The following is a 19,140-nucleotide window of genomic DNA, read 5'->3' on the forward strand; positions in this document are numbered from 1 at the left end:
CATTGGAGAAGAGAATGGCAAACCACTTCAGTATTCTTGCCTTGAGAACCCCATGAACAGTATGAAAAGGCAAAATGATAGGATACGAAAGATGAACTCCCCAGGTCGGTAGGTGCCCAATATGTTACTGGAGATCAGTGGAGAAATAACTCCAGAAAGAATGAAGGGATGGAGCCAAAGAAAAAACAATACCCAGTTGTGTATGTGACTGGTGATAGAAGCAAGCTCTGATGCTATAAAGAGCAATATTGCATAGGAACCTGGAATGTTAGGTCCACGAATCAAGGCAAAATGGACGTGGTCAAACAGGAGATGGCAAGAGCGAACGTCGACATTCTAGGAATCAGCGAACTAAGATGGACTGCAATGGGTGAATTTAACTCAGATGACCATTATATCTACTACTGTGGGCAGGAATCCCTTAGAAGAAATGGAGTAGCCATCATGGTCAACAAGAGTCCAAAATGCAGTACTTGGATGCAATCTCAAAAATGACAGAATGATCTCTGTTTGTTTTCTTCAAACCATTCAATATCACAGTAATCCAAGTCTATGCCCCAACCAGTAACGCTGAAGAAGCTGAAGTTGAATGGCTTTATGAAGACCTACAAGGCCATCCCCATGGAAAAGAATTGCAAAAAAGCAAAATGGCTATCTGGGGAGGCCTTACAAATAGCTGTGAAAAGAAGAGAAGTGAAAAGCAAAGAAGAATAGGAAAGATATAAGCGTCTGAATGCAGAGTTTCAAAGAATAGCAAGGAGAGATAAGAAAGTCTTCCTCAGCGATCAATGCAAAGAAATAGAGGAAAACAACAGAATGGGAAAGACTAGAGATCTCTTCAAAAAAATCAGAGATACCAAGGGAACATTTCATGCAAAGATGGGCTTGATAAAGGACAGAAATGGTACGGACCTAACAGAAGCAGAAGATATTAAGAAGAGGTAGCAAGAATACACAGAAGAACTGTACAAAAAAGAGCTTCATGACCCAGATAATCACGATGGTGTGATCACTGACCTAGAGCCAGACATCCTGGAATGTGAAGTCAAGTGGGCCTTAGAAAGCATCACTACGAACAAAGCTAGTGGAGGTGATGGCATTCCAGTTGAGCTATTTCAAATCCTGAAAGATGATGCTGTGAAAGTGCTGCACTCAATATGCAAGCAAATTTGGAAAACTCAGCAGTGGCCACAGAACTGGAAAAGGTCAGTTTTCATTCCAATCCCAAAGAAAGGCAATGCCAAAGAATGCTCAAACTACTGCACAATTGCACTCATCTCACACGCTAGTAAAATAATGTTCAAAATTCTCCAAGCCAGGCTTCAGCAATACGTGAACCATGAACTTCCTGATGTTCAAGCTGGTTTTAGAAAAGGCAGAGGAACCAGAGATCAAATTGCCAACATCTGCTGGATCATGGAAAAAGCAAGAGAGTTCCAGAAAAACATCTATTTCTGTTGTATTGACTATGCTAAAGCCTTTGACTGTGTGGATCACAATAAACTGTGGAAAATTCTGAAAGAGATGGGAATACTAGACCACCTGACCTGCCTCTTGAGAAACCTATATGCAGGTCAGGGAGCAACAGTTAGAACTGGACATGGAACAACAGACTGGTGCCAAATAAGAAAAGGAGTACGTCAAGGCCGTATATTGTCACCCTGCTTATTTAACTTCTATGCAGAGTACATCATGAGAAACGCTGGACTGGAAGAAACACAAGCTGGAATCAAGATTGCCGGGAGAAATACCAATAACCTCAGATATGCAGATGACACCACCCTTATGGCAGAAAATGAAGAGGAACTCAAAAGCCTCTTGATGAAAGTGAAAGTGGAGAGTGAAAAAGCTGGCTTAAAGCTCAACATTCAGAAAACGAAGATCATGGCATCGGGTCCCATCACTTCATGGGAAATAGATGGAGAAACAGTGGAAACAGTGTCAGACTTTATTTTTTGGGGCTTCACTGCAGATGTTGATTGCAGCCATGAAATTAAAAGACACTTACTCCTTGGAAGGAAAGTTATGACCAACCTAGGTAGCATATTCAAAAACAGAGACATTACTTTGCCAACAAAGTTCCATCTAGTCCAGGCTATGGTTTTCCCAGTGGTCATGTATGGATGTGAGAGTTGGACTGTGAGGAAAGCTGAGTGCCAAAGAATTGATGCTTTTGAACTGTGGTGTTGGAGAAGGCTCTTGAGAGTCCCTTGGACTGCAAGGAGATCCAACCAGTCCATTCTAAAGGAGATCAGTCCTGGGTGTTCATTGGAAGGGCTGATGCTGAAGCTGAAACTCCAATACTTTGGCCACCTCATGTGAAGAGTTGACTCATTGGAAAAAACTCTGATGCTGGGAGGGATTGGGGGCAGGGGGAGAAGGGGACAGAGGATGAGATGGCTGGATGGCATCACTGACTCGATGTACATGCGTTTGGGTAAACTCCGGGGGTTGGTGATGGACAGGGAGGCCTGGCATACCGCGATTCATGGGGTCACAAAGAGCTGGACATGACTGAGCTACTGAACTGAACTGAACTTTTCAGAGGAATGAAGGCACCTGTTATCCAAGGTAGTGAGATAAGGCAGCAAACGAGGCCTTAGCCATCCAAACCTCTATCACAGAAACCTGAAATTACAGGGGTCCTTATAACTTTGACAGTATAGTTTTTTTTTCCTTAATATTTGCTTATTTGGCTGTGCTGGGTGTTAGGTGCGGCATGCGGGATCTAGTTCCCTGGTCAGGGATCAAAGCCGGGACCCCTGCACTGGGAGCTCAGAGTCTTAGCCACTGGACCACCAGGGAAGTCCCTGACAGTATAAACAATGACTTCTAAAGCTAAAATAATATTTTTTATTAAAAACAAAATGCTTTCCTCGCCTTTCTTTGCAAGGGAGAGGGTGTTCCCGTAAGCAGCCTTCTGGGCCAAACCTTCCCCAGGAACTGTCCGTACAAGGGCATCCCCTCTGGGGTCACGGAGGAACACCTGTTCCCCAGGAGCACTCGTGGGAGCCCCAAACCACAGCTGGGGAGCCTGTCCTAAAAGGCCACACAGAGATTGTGCATTTAGGGCCAAACTGCAGCGTTAAGCAAACATGCTCTGTCACCAGAGCGGCCTTATTTATGTACTTTATTTATTTCCACAGAGGAATTGAGGCCATTGACAAACACACAGAGCCGTGTAAAGAGAGAAAACAAATAACTGGGGGAATCACAATGAAGATGAAACGCGGCTCTCATCACTCAGCCTCCCTCCCCGCTGGGGCAGGGCTGAGGACAAGTTCGGTCAGGAACCGTTTCCTCCCTCTGGCTCCGACTTACTCTGATCTGCATAGTTTTTGGCCTTCAGTTCCAGCTGGCGGGTCTGGAACTCGTAGTGTTCCACCTGGATTTGCAGCTCTTTCTTCTCTTGTTCCAAGGCATCTTCAAACTCGATAAATTTCTATACGTGCAAGGAAGAGAAACAGCAGGTGTCGTAAACGTGGGCGGGCCAGATGACATCGGCCCCTCAGAAGGGCAAGGGCTTGGACTCAGAATGTGGGCCCCCCAGCCAAGCCCCTTCCCTTCTGTCCACCGCCCACGGCAGCCCTGGGGGAGAGGAGGGCCAGACAGCTCCCCAAGAGTGGACACCACGGCCTTCTGACCAGCTGCCTGGGAAGTCACTCGGGGTCCTGAAGCTGGAAGAGGCCACATGCTCACTTTAATCTCGAAATTCTTAATAGTTTTGATTTATTTTTTATTTTTTAAAAACTAATTATTTATTTGGCTGCACTGAGTCTTATTTGTGGCATGCAAGATCTTTAATTGAGGCACGTGAGATCTAGTTCCCTGACCAGGGATCAAACAGGGGCCCCCTGCTTTGGGAGCACGGAGTCTTAGCCCCTGGACCATCAGGGAAGTCCCTCTTAATAGTTTTTAAAAGAGGCCTGCATTTCCACTTTGACACTGAGCCCCACAAATGACGTAGCTGTGGAAAAGACTGAACCCTGAGCATCTAAAAGAGGCTGGGCGTACTGCCTTCCTAACGTGTATCTCGGTCACCGCTCAGCTCCGGATGCCGTCATTCGTGGAATAATTAGCAACGCACAGTGCTGCTCTGATTCTTTTAAAAATAGGGAGGGGGGCCGTTGGTCTGGATTTGGAATCTGCACCTTAAATGATAATTTTCTGAGCAAGATTATTACCAGATCAAGTGAGAAGAAAGCAGTTCACAAAGGAAAAGAAAATCCTAAATGTTCTTAGGAGGAGACCGAGCTTAACTCTGACAGCCTGGGGTAAAGGCGGGCTCTGGTGCCGGGGGATGGACCAGGTGGGGGCCTCCAGGACACACAGCCCGGCCACAGCCCTGATGGGAGCTGTTAAAACCTCGATTGTACTGCCTGGGAAATGGAAATATTAGTCACAAATTTCATTTGTAGGAAGCATACATGTCAGCTGGGTTCTGAGGATGTCAAGAGGCTTCAGGGGATGGGAATGTGAAGCAGCTTGTGGGTTCCAGGTTTCAGGCATCTGGGGAGTTGACGAATTCACAGTGGCCACAGCTGTATTTCCCATAACACCTGCACTCAGCCCCTCAGCCCCACTTGGGCCCCAGAGATGCTTCTCCCCGCAGCAGCTTTGCAGAGGTCTTTGTGCTGAAAAGCACTGGGGCTCCTGCCCGAAGGATGCCTCTCTCAGAGCAGTGACAAAGAGGGCAGGACCGGGGAAGGGAGTGAGAAGGAAAATCTGCACTGATGACATCACACGCAACTTAAGTCAAATAAATGATGAAGAATATATAACCCGCTGCCATGAAAACGCACACAAATGGTGCAGCTGCACGAAAAACTAAAATGAGCGGTTTTGAATGACTGTGGTCATGACCAGCATATGAAGAACAGACATGCTATTAACTGGTAAAGAAAATTTTTAATTGGGTAATTTTAATTCCTATTACTAAAAAGTGATATAAACATATACTTTTATAGAAAAATCTTATGACAGTGTTAAGTGAACTTAAAAAAAAAAAAATAGTTCTGCTGTGCTATCAATGATTAAACAACAAAACCAAATTCTAGCATCCAGAGAGTGTCAGATAAAACTGGGTGACACTCTTCCAGACTTGTGTGTGTGTGTCTGTGTTGGACGTGCCGTCATTTTGTACATGGTATCTGGATCTGACCCACTCCCTCGCTTCTACTAGAACGTCCTTCCACTCTAAGAGTGGTATTCTACCGTTCCCACTTCTGACAGCTGTATGTATGTTCCCTGAGGGCTTGTGTGTGCAGGGCAGAGTCTACTCAACTAGCATTGCCTCTTGTTGGACTTTTAGGCTGCTCTGCTGGTGGTTTAGTCGCTTAGTCGTGTCTGACTCTTGCCACCCCATGGACTGTAGCCCGCCAGGCTCCTCTGTCCACAGCTCATTATGTCCTTGGTCCAATTTTCTGCTATAGGTTCTTACTTTTCTTAACAATTTGTAAGGACTTACTAGATCCATTCAAGAATTTGTCTTCTACGCTACAAGTATTTTTCCCAGGATGTACTTTGTGTGCAATATAGAAGTTGATTTACTTCTGCACCATTTACTTAGTAATTTACCTTCTCTTCATGGCTTTGAGGGCTACCTTTGTCATCTGCTAGATTCTAAGACTATTTCAGTCTATATCTGATCCAGTAACCAAAGGTTTCCTTAAACTTGTAGTGTTATAGGGTCTTTTAATGGCTGATATACAGTCCACTTCTTCAGTCTTCCTTATCAGAACTTTATTCCCACTTGCGGATCCTTCTTGATTAAATGGAAAGTCCTCCTCAATCACTTATTTATTTATTTATATACTTATTGATTTGGTTGTGCTGCATCTCATTTGGATATTTGAGGGATCTTCGATCTTAATTGTAGCATGTGGGATCTAATTCCCTGACCAGGGATGGAACCTGGGACCCTGCACTGGGAGCACAGAGTTTTAGCCACTGGACCACCAGGGAAGTCCTTGCATTTACTTGTTTATTTTTCCAGTCGGACACAACTGAAGTGACTAAGCATGCATTTTTCTGAATCAGCATTTTGCCTGCCAGGAAGCATCTGTTCTTCGGTCCTCAGGATTGTTTTTCATGACAAAATGCTCAGAGCTGGACTTGGGAGGAAGGGAAATCTCATCCTGAGCCAGTGAAAAGAGGTGCGATGGGGCAGAAGGAAGGCGGGAGGTGGGAAGAGCGAAATTCTCCCTCCCTGTAAACCAAGCCTGGGCTTGCGTCCAAGCTGGAACACCAAGGTTTTACACAAAGAAGAGCACTCTGCGGTGCCAACCATTTCCCTACGATTCCCACCTGTATCTCATCTTGTTACCTGCATCTCATAGTTGACAGTCAGCTAAAACGATTTTGAAGCAAAAGGCAATGTAAGAGAAAGCAGATTAAGGGGGTCAGTGAGATGTTTCTAAATCCATCCTGATAGGTGGTCACTAAATCCAACACAGAGGGGCTTCCCAGGTGGTGCTGGTGGTGGTTTAGTTGCTGAGTCGTGCCTGACTCTTGCGACCCCATGGACTGTAGCCTGCCAGACTCCTCGGTCCACGGGTGGCACCAGTGGTAAAGGATTGGCCTGCCAATGCAGGCCACACAAGAGACACAGGTTCGATTCCTGGGTCAGGAAGATCCTCCAGAGGAAGAAATGGTCACCTGCTCTAGTATTCTTGCCTGAAAAGCTGATGAGTGAGTGAAAGTTGCTCAGTCACGTCCGACTCTGCGACCCAGGCCAGAATACTGAGGTGGGTAGCCTTTCCCTTCTCCAGGGGATCTTCCCAACCCAGGGATTGAACCCAGGTCTCCTGCATTGTGGGCAGATTCTTTACCAGTTGAGCCACCAGGGAAGCCCAAGAATACTGGAGTGGGTGGCCTATCCCTTCTCCAGGGGCTTTCCCTGACCCAGGAATAGAACCGGGGTCTCCTGCATTGTTTACCAGCTACCAGGGAAGCTCAGTAAGTGTTTCATTGAGTAACTCTTGATTTAAAACAAAATACTTGAAGAAAAAAAAAAATCCAATGCAGATGACAGTCCCCAGAGGCCTGGTCACGCCATGAATCAGCTCATTGTTTCGTGATCGCCATCGGGTGGCAGCATCTCCCCAGATGAATGAGAAGCCCCGAGAAACTCACAGGGGACCTCCGCCAACTAGAGGGCCAGCCCTCGGCCTCTCTGCTGGGCTGGACCAGCGCCGGGACGCTGAAGGCCCTTGGCGGGTCGGTGACCACCGCACTTGGCACTTGCGGAGGAGCCATTCCTTGCCCACTGCCTCCGGGCTGACCTCAAGTCAGCCTAGAGCTGACTACGGGCACCTCAGGGGCTCTGTGCCCACGGAAGTATCACATACACAACACGCTGCTCTAAGCTTGAAAGATGTCCTCTTTCTTCTCCTCCTGAAAAGACTCTTACAACATCATTACAGTAATTTTAGTTAATGAAGAGGCAAGCTAGCTCTTTAACTGAAACAGAAGATTCAACGTCACCTTCGTCAAATATTATGAGGGATAAATTATGTGAAGGACTAGTGCCTGGCCAAGACTAAACAGGTACTGCTGCTCGGGGTGAGACTTGGGATGCAGTAAGAATCCCCTGGACAAGTGAGGCGCAGCTGATGGGATCAAGTAGGGGCTTCGAGGCTGGTGGTGAAGTGAGTGCGGAAAAGTGGATGAAAATCAGAGTTCTCCAAAATGAGCTGGGGGAGGCGGGGAGAGGGGTTAGGAGGGAACTCTACTAACTGGGTCAAAGTCACAAGAAGTGCAATAGGTGTTCTCAACGAAGCAGAACATACTTTATTTAGAGATCATTTTCTTTATTTAGTTTACTGATTTTTAAAACATTGATTTTTATTTATTTGGCTGTGCTGGGTGTGGCACACGGGCTCTTCGATCTTCATTGCGGCATTCAGGATCTTTGGTTGTGGCATTTGGTTCCCTGACAGGGGATCGAGCCTGGGCCCCTGCACTGGGAGCGGGGAGTCTTAGCCATTGGACCACCAGGGAAATCTCTTGGAGCAGCTATTGAATCTTTGCTTTGTGTAAGCAATCCTTAGGGCTAGACTTGGGATGAAGTAAGACAAACGAGAAGCGATTGGTGGAATGAAGCGGGGCCTTGGAGGCTGGGGGGTGAAGTGAGGAAAGGAGGTAGCAGCTGGGGGAGGCGGGGCTACAGGTCAGGAGGGAACTCTTTTAACTGGGTTAAGGTCACAAAGATCCAATAGATGTTTTCAAGGAAGCAGAAAGTATTTGTATTTGCAGATCATTTACTTTATTTTTAAAAAACATTTATTTATTTGGCAGAACTGGGTCTTAGTTGCAGCACACAGGATCTTTAGTTGCAGCATTCGGAGTCTAGTTCCCTAGGCAGGAATCGAACCCAGGCCCCCTGCATTGAGAGCTCGGAGTCTTACCCACTGGACCATCTGGAAAGTCCTAGATCATTTGCTTAAGATTTAAGACAGTCAAGAATTTTCAGGGGTGGGGCACAGGGTAAGTTAGTTCTATAAAGAAGTCTTCCATAAGAAAGCTAAACATTTTTCCATTGTTATTGAATATGGCCAATGTATCCAATACAAATGGGGATGAGAGGAATAAAAGTTTTAATTGATAGCATTTGGGTTGAGTGGGTTGGCCTGGTGCTGGATGGTGAAACAGAATGAATCTCTTGTCTGAGACATGGTTCGCACGTGGTATGTCCTTGGGACACCCCCAGAAGGCTTGGCCACAGCCAAGTGAAAAGACACACACCAATGATGTGTCAATTACATGCACCACAGATCTGAGTTTGTTTGGAAATGTCATCTGTTCAACCAAGGCTATTCCAAGTGTCACTTAGCGCCTAGTAACACACAGAGGTTCAAAGTCATCTCACAAGAAATCTTTTGCCCCCAAAGAGCAATGACGAACTGACAGTTGAGGAAAAGGCATCAGGGTGACTTAACCAGAATGCTGAGCTGGGAAACCCCTGATTTCCACGTCTAAATACCAGTTTACCACACGGTCCCCTTTGCAGGTTTTGTTTCTAAGATATACTTTCCCCTCCCTCCCACTAAAAAAAATGGCTCTGTTTTAAAATTAAACTCAGCTTTAGCTTTTGGAATTTACTTTTTGGTGAATTTCAAGGTACACACTGAAGTAACCTGAGATGTGGGCTCTTGTAAAATCCAGGAATCAAGGTGGCTTTTCTCAGTGTCCCATTGATCGAGAGCATTCTTCCCAGTCTATACATAAAATCCAACTTCAGGAGTAAACTGACTGCTTGTGTCAAATACAAAATTAAGGCAACAGAAGCCAGCAACCCCAAGTCCAGAACGCGAGAGAGGTCACTAGGCAATCACTCCTGGTAGCACAGTCATTAGAATTCTGGTAACGTTCACAACCGAGGGTTATTTTACTTAAAGGCAAAGTAAATTAAGACATTAACTCCAATCCTTCCCTCTTATATATATTCTTTAGGCAAGGGTCACACACAGGAGATAATTCAATTCTGGTTGAACTGAAATATACTCAACAGGAATCAAAGATTTTGTTCTTTTGCACATAATTCCTTCCTGAGGGTGAGGTGCAGAGTGCATTTCCAAAAGAAAAAGCCTCTTCTGGGGTGTCTGATCTGAGGCAGGCAGAGCAGTGCAGGCTCTGTGCCCAGGGAGACCCCTCTCCAGACGACGGTTAGTGCCCAGCTGCTGTCGGTGACTTCTGTCACAATCGAGTGTTTACCGACGTGATGAACTTGTGAGACCTCACACCTTGGAGGTTTTTCCCAGCTTTCTTCCCATATCCCTCGACTGCTATCGTTTAGTCTACAGTGCAGTGTGGGCAGGTGGGAGAGGGAGGGAGGGCATGTCTGCATTCAAGCTTCAGACATGTGTCTGTGATCAGGCTGGGCCTCTTGGGCGGTGCCGGTGGTAAAGAACCTGCCTGCTAATGCGGGAGACATAAGACACGCAGATTCGATCCCTGGGTCAGATCCCTGGCAGAGGGCATGGCAACCCATTCCAGTATTCTTGCCAGGATAATCCCATGGACAGAGGAGTTATGGACAGAGGAGTTTGGCGGGCTACAGTCCATAGGGTCGCACAGAGTTGGACACGACTGAAATGACTTAGCACGCATGCACCCTGCTATCAGGACAGTGGAAAGGAACCCAAGCACTAGGTTGGATTCATTTCGGAAAAAAGCAAAGATTCTTCATTGAGGTTAAAGGGACCACTGGATCAGCATCTGCCTGAGAGGAATCCCAACAAACGGCATTGGTTTAATTCACACCGATTTTCAAGAGCTGGTAAGATAGACAGGAAAGATGTGTGTGTGTAAAATCTACACACTTTAATACATTATATATTTATTTAAGTATTTTATGTTAAATACTAATATATACTTTGCATGTTGAAATCCATATTACATTTCTTTTCTATATATGACATGGTTGGTACCAGAGGAAGGAAACGAAAAGGAAGATAAGATGAAAACTAAGTGTCTGGACCTGGGAGAAACTTCCCTGGGGGAAGTTCCTATCCAGTAGGTTGCGCTCTCTGAAGCGTTCTGAGCAGTTTACACAAACTTCAGTTTCCTAACCTGCTTGGCTTTTACCTCCCTCTCACTCAGCCCAACAGTAGAGACCGAAGGACGGCGTCTTGTGTCCGGAAGCGCACACTGCAAGCCCGAGGCCTCACGCGGGGGGACCCGCCCGGATCTGGGTCCAGTTTGCTGGGGGAGGGGGCTGTAAGGGGCCACACGGGGGCAGGGGGCAGGAGCCCCAGCTGCAGCTGAGCGGAAGCAGGGCCCCAGGGCGCTGGAGCAGAGGCAGGGCCAGGAGCCCACCGCTGCTGAAGATCAGAATCCAAGTGCCCTGACCCTGCCTCATGAACCGCCACTGGAGCTGCGTTCTGCCGAACCTGGTGCTTCCCAAATCTCTCGACCACGAGGGGCTCAGACAAGGTCACTGACTTATGACTCCACGGCTCTGGGTGTTGGCGAATGTTTCCTTCCATGGGGAGTGAGCCTTCCTTGTCCCGGTGACAGGGACGCTCTCCTGGGACACCCTGCCAGCTACTACTGCATTCTAAGCGCCCGGTTCTCCTGCCCGTCTTCCAGAGGGGACTGATCGACACCCCACAGCAGGCTGCACTCGGCAAGGACAAGATGGATGAAAGGAGGACCACAACCCGGGTGAACCTCACGTCGTTTCGCCCGTGAGAGAAGCCTGTCCAGACAAGAACACATACTGTGGGATTCCGTTTGAACAAAGTTCTAGAAAGTGCACATCAAGCTACAGCGACAGAGAGCAGCCTGCGGTCACCTGGGGAGTGGGGCGCGGGGAGAGACCCTGGGGGCAGGGGCGCAGGAAACTCTGGGGACGGTGAAGGTCAGCGTCATCTTGACTGTGAGCATGGTTTCGCGGGTGTAGACGTGTCAAGTCACCAAACTGCACACTTCAAACATTACAAGCAGGGCGTGTGGCTCTCAGAGGCGAGGCTGGCACCCCAGCGCCTGCAGACTCTGTTTGACCCCCTCTCAGGCTCCAATGTCTTTAGTGCTCTGACCTCACAAAGAACAGAACAGAAGGCCGGGCTCCATGGTCTAACTGTGAGCCGTGTGCACAGGCTGCTTTCGAGGTGCTGGGCATTCCCTCCAGACCTCTCCTCAGCCACTTGAGAATTTCATCACCTCTCTGCTGTTTCCTAAATAGCTAGAATACCCCTTTTTTTTTTTTTCCTCATTAATATTTTCTTCTGTTCTCCTGTTTCAAAACCTGCTACACTTTGGGGTCTCCTCTCTTTGTAGAACATGTTCACTGAAGGAAAAACACTCCCCCTTTTAAGTTCCTTCTTGTCTTACCGGAGGCTATGAAACAAGTCACAGAATCATTTCCTGCCTGCCCTTACAGGACTGAGCCACACCATCTACGGCTGCACCGCCCAGTTCCCCGGTTCAGCCACGTGTGGCTATTTAAACTTAAATTAATTTAAATTACATATAAATAATAGAAACTTATCCTCAGGAGCCTGAGCCACACGTGAAGTGTATGATCCTGTGTGGATACAACACAGCGGAAATTTCTGTCCTCACGCAGAGCTGTGTCAGACAGACGATGGATGGATGGCTGAAAACCAGAGAGAGCGGCTTTGCCCTCCAGGAACCAGAGAGCTCAGCACGGGGCAGGGGCAGAGGAGAGCCACACTCCTGCCTCAGGAGCACACGCACAGGCAGCTGGCATCTCTGTGGGACCCGACCTTGGAGCAGGGAGGACCAGAAGGGCACTGGCCCTGGTTGAGCAGGAAACAGAGACTCTCTGCCCTGCGGGGCCTGCTTGTTTCCATGTTTAGGAAGAGTCTGGTGTGACTGTAGAGCTCTAATGGGCCAATATTTAGAGGCGACCATGCAAGGCAGATCCAGGCACCAAATCTTAATAGCTTCCTCTAAGAAAAGCTAAGAACTGAAAAAAAAATAAAATGAAAATGAAAAAAAAAAAAAAAAAAAAAACGACAACATGGCAGAAGAAGAAACTGCATACCTGTCCAAGCAGGGGTGAGTCTACTGTCTGTAACGTGGCACGTAGGAAGAAAACCTCCTGATTCGGTATGTTAATTCACTTATGGAAAATGCCAAGTGAGCCTCTCACTGTAGAGTCGGATGATGGCTTCTGCCCCCTCCAGCCTCATGCTGTACAAATAACTCTCAGTGGAAAGCCTTACTTTTGTACAAGGCGATTCGACACAGTTTCAGATAGAAATAAACTGTCTAGCTTATAAACACTGAGCAAACACCCACAGCCCCATCTCACCGCACTGGAGTCGCTGACGAGGAGGAGGGGACGTGTCAGTAGTAGGTTCTTTAGGGCCAAGGAGATTTTCAGGCAGAGGAAGGCTAAGAAACCCACACCTTGTCTCTCGGACACTTGCCCTCCTGTGAGCCGGAGCTTGAGCCCTGCGCTGCCCAGGATCAGAGCCAACACCACCTCGGCCCGAGCCTCCCTGGGGCTGCCGTGGGCAGCGTGGCCTGGGCCGCCCACTCGCTCCTGGCCGTCTTGATCAAATGCCTGTTTCCAACCTTCTTTCCCATTGAGAAAGAACTCAGTGCGTTTTAAACACGTTGTATAGGACACAGATTCAGCATTTTTAAGGTCTCTGTAGAGGTTCCAGAAGCCAGCAGCATCCATTTAGCCCTGCAAGTCTGAGTGGGACTCGCTGGCCCTGATGACAAGGACAAAACCCTCATGGTCAGAGATCAAGGCGCCCCAGCCCCAGGCTGGCCAGCCGAGGCCACCCCATCAAGGTGCTCTTCCCTGACTTGGCTAGATCGGCCTTGCCGCAATTCTCCAGGCAAACAACAGCTCATCATGGAACTTGGCACTTGAGATGAAAGCAATGTGCCACCTCTGGCAACCCACCGGCTTTACAGGGGGTGCCATGTGGCCAGGGCAGCCAGAAAGGGGGAGATGGATTGCAGGGCGTGTGGCTCTCAGAGGCGAGGCCGGCACCCCAGCGCCTGCAGACTCTGTTTGGCCCCCTCCCGGGCTCCAATGTCTCTAGCTACCGTCTCTCCCATGGATGAGCCACCTGGGGACAAGAACATACTCGCCACCTCTCACTGCGGCTTTTACGGTCAAGAAGTGTGGGGCAGGGCTATCTGCCCTGCTCCAGGCTCCCTCTAACTCTGCAGATTCCGAGTGCTTGGAAGGCTGCAGCGGCTCAGGTTACTCAGCTCTGACTAAGCCTTCCTGAGCAGGGTGACCCCAGAGCAGGAGCCACTCTGCATCAAACACACGCCTGCAGCCGGGGCTGGGCCAGCTCCCGGGTCTCAGGCCCTCATCTCTGCTCTCAGGCCCCGCCTGCAAAAAGAAGCCAGGCCACCATGTCTTTTCTGTCTGCTGGATTTAGTAAATGAGCTCAAGTGCAAAAATGGTCACAGAGTTTGCCCCCCTCCTTCTTTTAAAGATTTTTTGAAGTGGATGATCTTTTGAATTTGTTACAATATTGTCTGCTCTACGTCCCCGTTTCTTAGCACCTAGGCATGTGGGATTTTAGCCCCCCAACCAGGGATCAAACCCGCGCCCCCTGCACTGGAAAGCCAAGTCCCAATCACTGGACCACCAGGGAAGTCCCTGGCCCTTTTCTTGGTTGTAACCTCACATGAAGTCTCTCCAAGGGCACATTATAAGCATCAGATCACAGCCCGCTCGCCCACCAGCCAAGCGCTCATGCGCTCTGTGGCTCTGCTCAGCAGCTCGTAATGGTGGGGGCGGGGGTGGGGCTCGGCCTCCAGGGCACTCTCCCCAGGCCGCCCGAGCACCGGGCGGCAGCGGGAAGGCCAGAAGCACTCTCGCCAGAAGCACTCTCGTCATGGCTACACTTGAACTGAGCACAGCAGAGCAGAGGCCTCATCCACACAGAGCTAATTCTTAGGCTAGAATGTTAGGATTCTCAACCTGAAGGTTGTCCATCTTTCTCCTTTGAGTTTCTTCTTGTCCACTACATTGACCACACAGATACAGGACGAAAGAAAACAAACCTACTCAGAACCTCAGTGAGGCATCAAATGGCGGCTGAGAGCAGTCAGAGGAGTGGGCGGTGCTGCCCAGCACGAGGCAGCCACTGGCCCTGGTTGGCGAGGGGAGCCCCAGCGCTCCAGCCTGGGGGTGCAGCTCTCTGCCCTCCCACAGCAGCATGACATGGAAAGAAGTCAGGGGTGAGGGCAGACTGGGTCCTGGCCTGGTTCTTCTAGGCCATGTGACCTTGGCCCACCCCCAGTCGGGGCCAGTTCTTTTCCCAGTAAATGCCTAGGGCCACTCTGAACTCTAGAATTCCACAAGCTCTTGCACCCCCTTAAGTCGAGAGTCCTAAATCAGTTTTGGTGGAGCCTGGCACCCTTATCAATAGGCAACCTCCTTTTGACAGATGGATGGAAAACCCCGGAACAAAATAAGCCACCGTAAGTAGGGACAACACAAGGCATGGTGGAATTTTATAAACATGCTTTAAACCAAACGAAGAGGACATAAGCTGCCCTGCCTTAAGGAAACACCAAGATACTGAAGCAACCTTCCATTTCAATACTAAAATAAAAAAAAGTTAGCCCAAATTAATTAAAAAGAAATTTAACTCATTTAATAAGAAACTTCCTATTCATAAGGCAAAGAGCATCACCTAGTGCCTGGAACATCAGAATCTCAGGGCTTAGAGATCACCCAGGGCAGCCAACTCATATGACTGATGGAAAATCAAAATCTGGAAGAGGGGCAGGCAACATGGACAAGGTCACAGACACAAAGCAGGAAGGAGAACCCGGGCCCCCTGAATCCACCTGGCTTTGCCAATGGGGCTAAAGATTTCACAGTGAATGAACGAAGGTAAGAGATGTTCCCTGCAATGCATGACTCTTCTAACGGGTTCACAAATAAGTGAGCTCCAGGCTGTGGAGGTATCCGAGAGGACGACTGAACACTTCAAAATTCTTTTATCTTCTCAGAAGCCACAGTGAAATTTCTCAGCCTTTCCCACATAAGCTGACCATCTTCCCAACGGAGGAAACCACAGAACAGAGCACTCACCTCCAGAAACCTGGAGTCTTTCATCTGATGCAAGAAGAGCAATCTAACCATGGCTTTGGTTATGTGTTTACGTCAGTCACCAAATTCACCCAAGTCACCGACCCTCAAAACACTGGGTCAGAAAGGCACAGAAAAGATCCGACAACACCTCTTCTGGCCGCAGAACCCTAAGACCATAAATCCCATTCCTGGAAGGGTTTAGAATTGCAGCAAACCAGAAGTAGTAACTGCGGTCTAGAACACGTTTGCGCAAAACATACAAAAGCAAAACGAACTGGCGTCTGCAATGAGAGGGGGATATAAAGGAGGCCCGGGAAGGTTTAGGTTGCAAGGTCCCCCAGGGACGCCAGGTGATTCAGGGCTGGGGCTCCCAGCTGGAGCAGCCTGCCAAGAAGAAAGGGGAGCCAGGGCTCACCCCCGGGTCAGGCTCACTCCCCCGTCGGGCTCATCCTGGGGTCGGGCTCATCCCGAGGGTCGGGCTCACCCCCAGGTAGGGCTCACCCCGGGTAGGGCTCGGGGCTCGGGGCTCGGGGGCACTGGTGGGCTGGGCGGGGCGGGAGCTAGGGCCCGCGCAGGGAGGGGGCTGAGGGCGGGTCCCCGGGCGGGGCGGGGCGGGGGTCCCCGGGCGGGGCCCCGGCGCGGCCGGCCCACGCACCTCCTCGGCCTGCTTGCGCAGCGCCTTCTCCCGCTCGTACTGGGTGAGCAGCTGCTCGTTGTCCTCGCGCAGCAGCTCCAGCTCCACCTCGTGCTCCTGGTTCTCACTGAGCACCGAGTCGAGGTTCTCGAGAACGTTCACCACGAGAGGCATCAGCTCCTTGACCACCTCCTCGTCGTAGCAGTGGATGAGGCGCTCGAACTCGCGGTAGATGGAGCCCGCCAGGCCCGACACCCGCTCCGACATCACCGAGCCCGAGCAGTAGTCGTCCTGGTAGACGACCACGCCGCCGCCCTCGTCCATCTGGATCTCCATCATCGTGGCCACCGCAGCCGCCAGCGCGGCCCGCTGTCCGCCGGCGCGCCCTCCCGCCCCGGCTGCTCGTCGTCCGGAGGCCGCGGCCCGTCGTCGCCGCCGCAGCCGCTGTCGCCTCAGGGCTCAGCCGCCGCCGCTGATGCTGATGCTGATGCTGCGCCCGTCACTCAGCTGCCGGAAGTCCCGCCGCCCGGAAGTCCCGCCCGCCAGACTGTGGGGTGGAGCCCGCTGGGGCCCCGCGGCGCTGAGCCGCTAGGGGTCGCAGGGGCCGTGACGTAGGAGGAAGCCCGTCCCCGGGCCGGAAGCTCGGTCGAGCGGGGCAGGGAACGCTTCCCGTCACGCGTGTCCGAGGCGCTATCGCCCGCGCCGCCGGAGTGGACTTTTATAAAGTGACGGCGTCTCTCCGAAGAGTATATATAAATGACCCTGTACGATTTAGGGACTTAGCGAGCGTCCGTGTGTCCACCCTTGCCTACAAAGAAATGGGCGGTATCCTCGCGCGCCCCTCCCTCCCCTGAGGTGCCCGCGGTGCCGGCCTGGTCGCTGTGGACCTTCACTGCACTGCACTGCGTGCTCCTGAGTAGGCTCTCCCAACTCCCTCCCCAGTGCCCGCGCCCTCCCGTGTTCCCTCCGCAAGTTGACGGCTCATCCTAAATCCAGTAACGAACTCTCATTTAGTTCACTTCTGTGTCCTGATACTGTGTAACTTACTTCCCAGTTTCACTTAAGCTGTGTAACCTAACTCCTACACCAGGTTTTTAATTTCAGCTATTTTTGGGGGGTGCGGGACACATGGGATCTTCTTAGTTCCCCCGACCAGGGATGGCACTTGTGCCCCCTGCAGTGATGGCGGGAAGTCCCTCAACGGTTAAGTTTCCATTTGTCCTGTTTGACTAATTCCACCAGTTTTTATAGGCCCTTATTTCTTCCACTTTTAGCCACTTGATTTGCATTTTGTTCCACTGACATCTGAGACCGTGAACCCAAGACATACACTTTCAGCTTTGGGGACCACACAGATGGTGTGAATCCTGATCAAAAACCCATGAGTGGCAGCTTAGTGCCAACAGAAATGCTTTTTATCCCTTCCTTCCTGATGCAGTGCTTCAAAGTGAAGTCCCGCTAACCTGATTGCACCCATGAACGTTCCTCTGGGTCATGCCCTAAATACTGTTGCACATTCTTCCCCTTGCTGTATGGATGCTCACCCCTCTACTGAGTAATGGCTGGAGCTTTCAGTCTCGCATTCAGCCTGCCTGGGGTTTGATCCTGGCCAACTGGAAAACTGAGCCTGAAACAATCACCGACCTACTGGGAACGTTAGGAAGACCATGAAAGGAGTTTAGTATCATCTCTAGCAAATAGTTAAGCATGCAATAAATATAGACGTTAGTTTTATTTTCTCAAAATGATAAGCCAGGACAGATGAAATGTTTCTTCTGGTGAACAAGTTACAGAGGAAGGTTGTGAATGTTTTGGGGAATGTTTTCGATTTCTGCCCTAGTCCTCTCCCGGAAATGTGGGCCCTTTTGAATTACTGCAATATCTAATAGAGTACAGCAGCCACCACAACAGTGAGAAGCCAAATGACTTGGCATCACCTTATTAGTTTTCACAACATGTTTGGGCAGATTTATTACTTGAAATTGGTTAGAGAAAATTAAGTTTTAACAAAATGATATGCTGGATAATTTTTGATGCTTACTGAATACTAGCACACTCAGAGCTCAAGCTAACTGAATTAGAACTTGCTTCCTTTCAGATTTGTAAAGATAATTGGCTCTTCAGCTTTTTTTCTCATTTTAAGACCCTAAAATGTAAGATGTCCAGACACACAGGTTTCAAAAGTTCTACTTTAATTTCTAAGTATTCATCCCAAATGTTGTACTTTGTAGTCACACATATAACACGAAACTTCATTCCTGAGCTCCAAGAATGCTAAGGATTAAGAACATAACAAAAGTTCAGAAGAAATGAACAGGATAACCTGGGAGGAGACACATCCTTGCAGGGTTCGACTCACAAAGGTGTTAGAACAAGTTTCACTGTCAGAAGAGCCAGTGTGTTTCTAGACAAGGCACAGAACTGAAGAGGGAGCCCTTAGGTGTTTTCATTTCTGCCCCATAACGTAGGGGAGCCTCCCTGGTCCTCTGACTCAGCCACTGCCTGGCCTCTGGAGACAAACAGGCTGCGACAAGTCACTGAGGCTGAGACCTCAGTGCTTGGCCGCGGCTGCAGCAGCTGCTGCAAGTGGTGCCGCTGCCCCACCCGTCCCGGGAGCACACGCTGACTCTCAGAAACATCTTCAGATGAACAAGTGAAGACAGTGCCAGCTCACCTATGTCAGGTTTCTCTCTCGAGTGCTGTCCTGGTAGTGGGCAGAACAGGGTGACGCTTCTAGGGGGCTTTCCAGGCAGGCTAAGTAGCTCCATTTCCCCCAGTCCACTTAATGCACGTAAGGATATCAAGTGTGCTTGCAGGACATATGAAAATGGCTAATATATAGAAAGGAAAAACAATCTATGCTTTTTCTATAGGACGCGAATCTACAGGCAGATTCTAATAGCTCAGCACTTTATTCATGAATTCCCTGGTGGCTCAGATGGGTAAAGCGTCTGTCTAC

The 19,140-nt window shown here is 49.5% G+C and overlaps 1 protein-coding gene across 17 annotated transcripts in view; it reads right to left on the reverse strand.

Moving 5' to 3' along the window:
* MAPK8IP3 (mitogen-activated protein kinase 8 interacting protein 3) overlaps positions 1 to 16,794 on the reverse strand; it is a 43,868-nt gene extending 27,074 nt beyond the window's left edge. For 6 of the 17 annotated variants that reach the window (XM_025275280.2, XM_006076867.3, XM_025275279.2 and 3 more), the window contains exons 1-2: positions 16,203 to 16,788; positions 3,322 to 3,442 (exon numbers count right to left, since the gene is read on the reverse strand). In XM_025275280.2, coding sequence (XP_025131065.1) covers positions 3,322 to 3,442; positions 16,203 to 16,520 — 439 coding nt within the window. In that variant the 5' untranslated portion in view covers positions 16,521 to 16,788. Of the gene's footprint in view, positions 1 to 3,321; positions 3,443 to 16,202 lie in introns of all 17 variants that reach the window. The other 11 variants (XM_025275277.2, XM_025275282.2, XM_025275278.2 and 8 more) reach the window with 3 other exon arrangements.
* Positions 16,795 to 19,140: the final 2,346 nt, after the last annotated feature.

Source organism: Bubalus bubalis, chromosome 24 (assembly GCF_019923935.1).
Source record: "Bubalus bubalis isolate 160015118507 breed Murrah chromosome 24, NDDB_SH_1, whole genome shotgun sequence".
Lineage (NCBI taxonomy): Eukaryota > Metazoa > Chordata > Mammalia > Artiodactyla > Bovidae > Bubalus > Bubalus bubalis.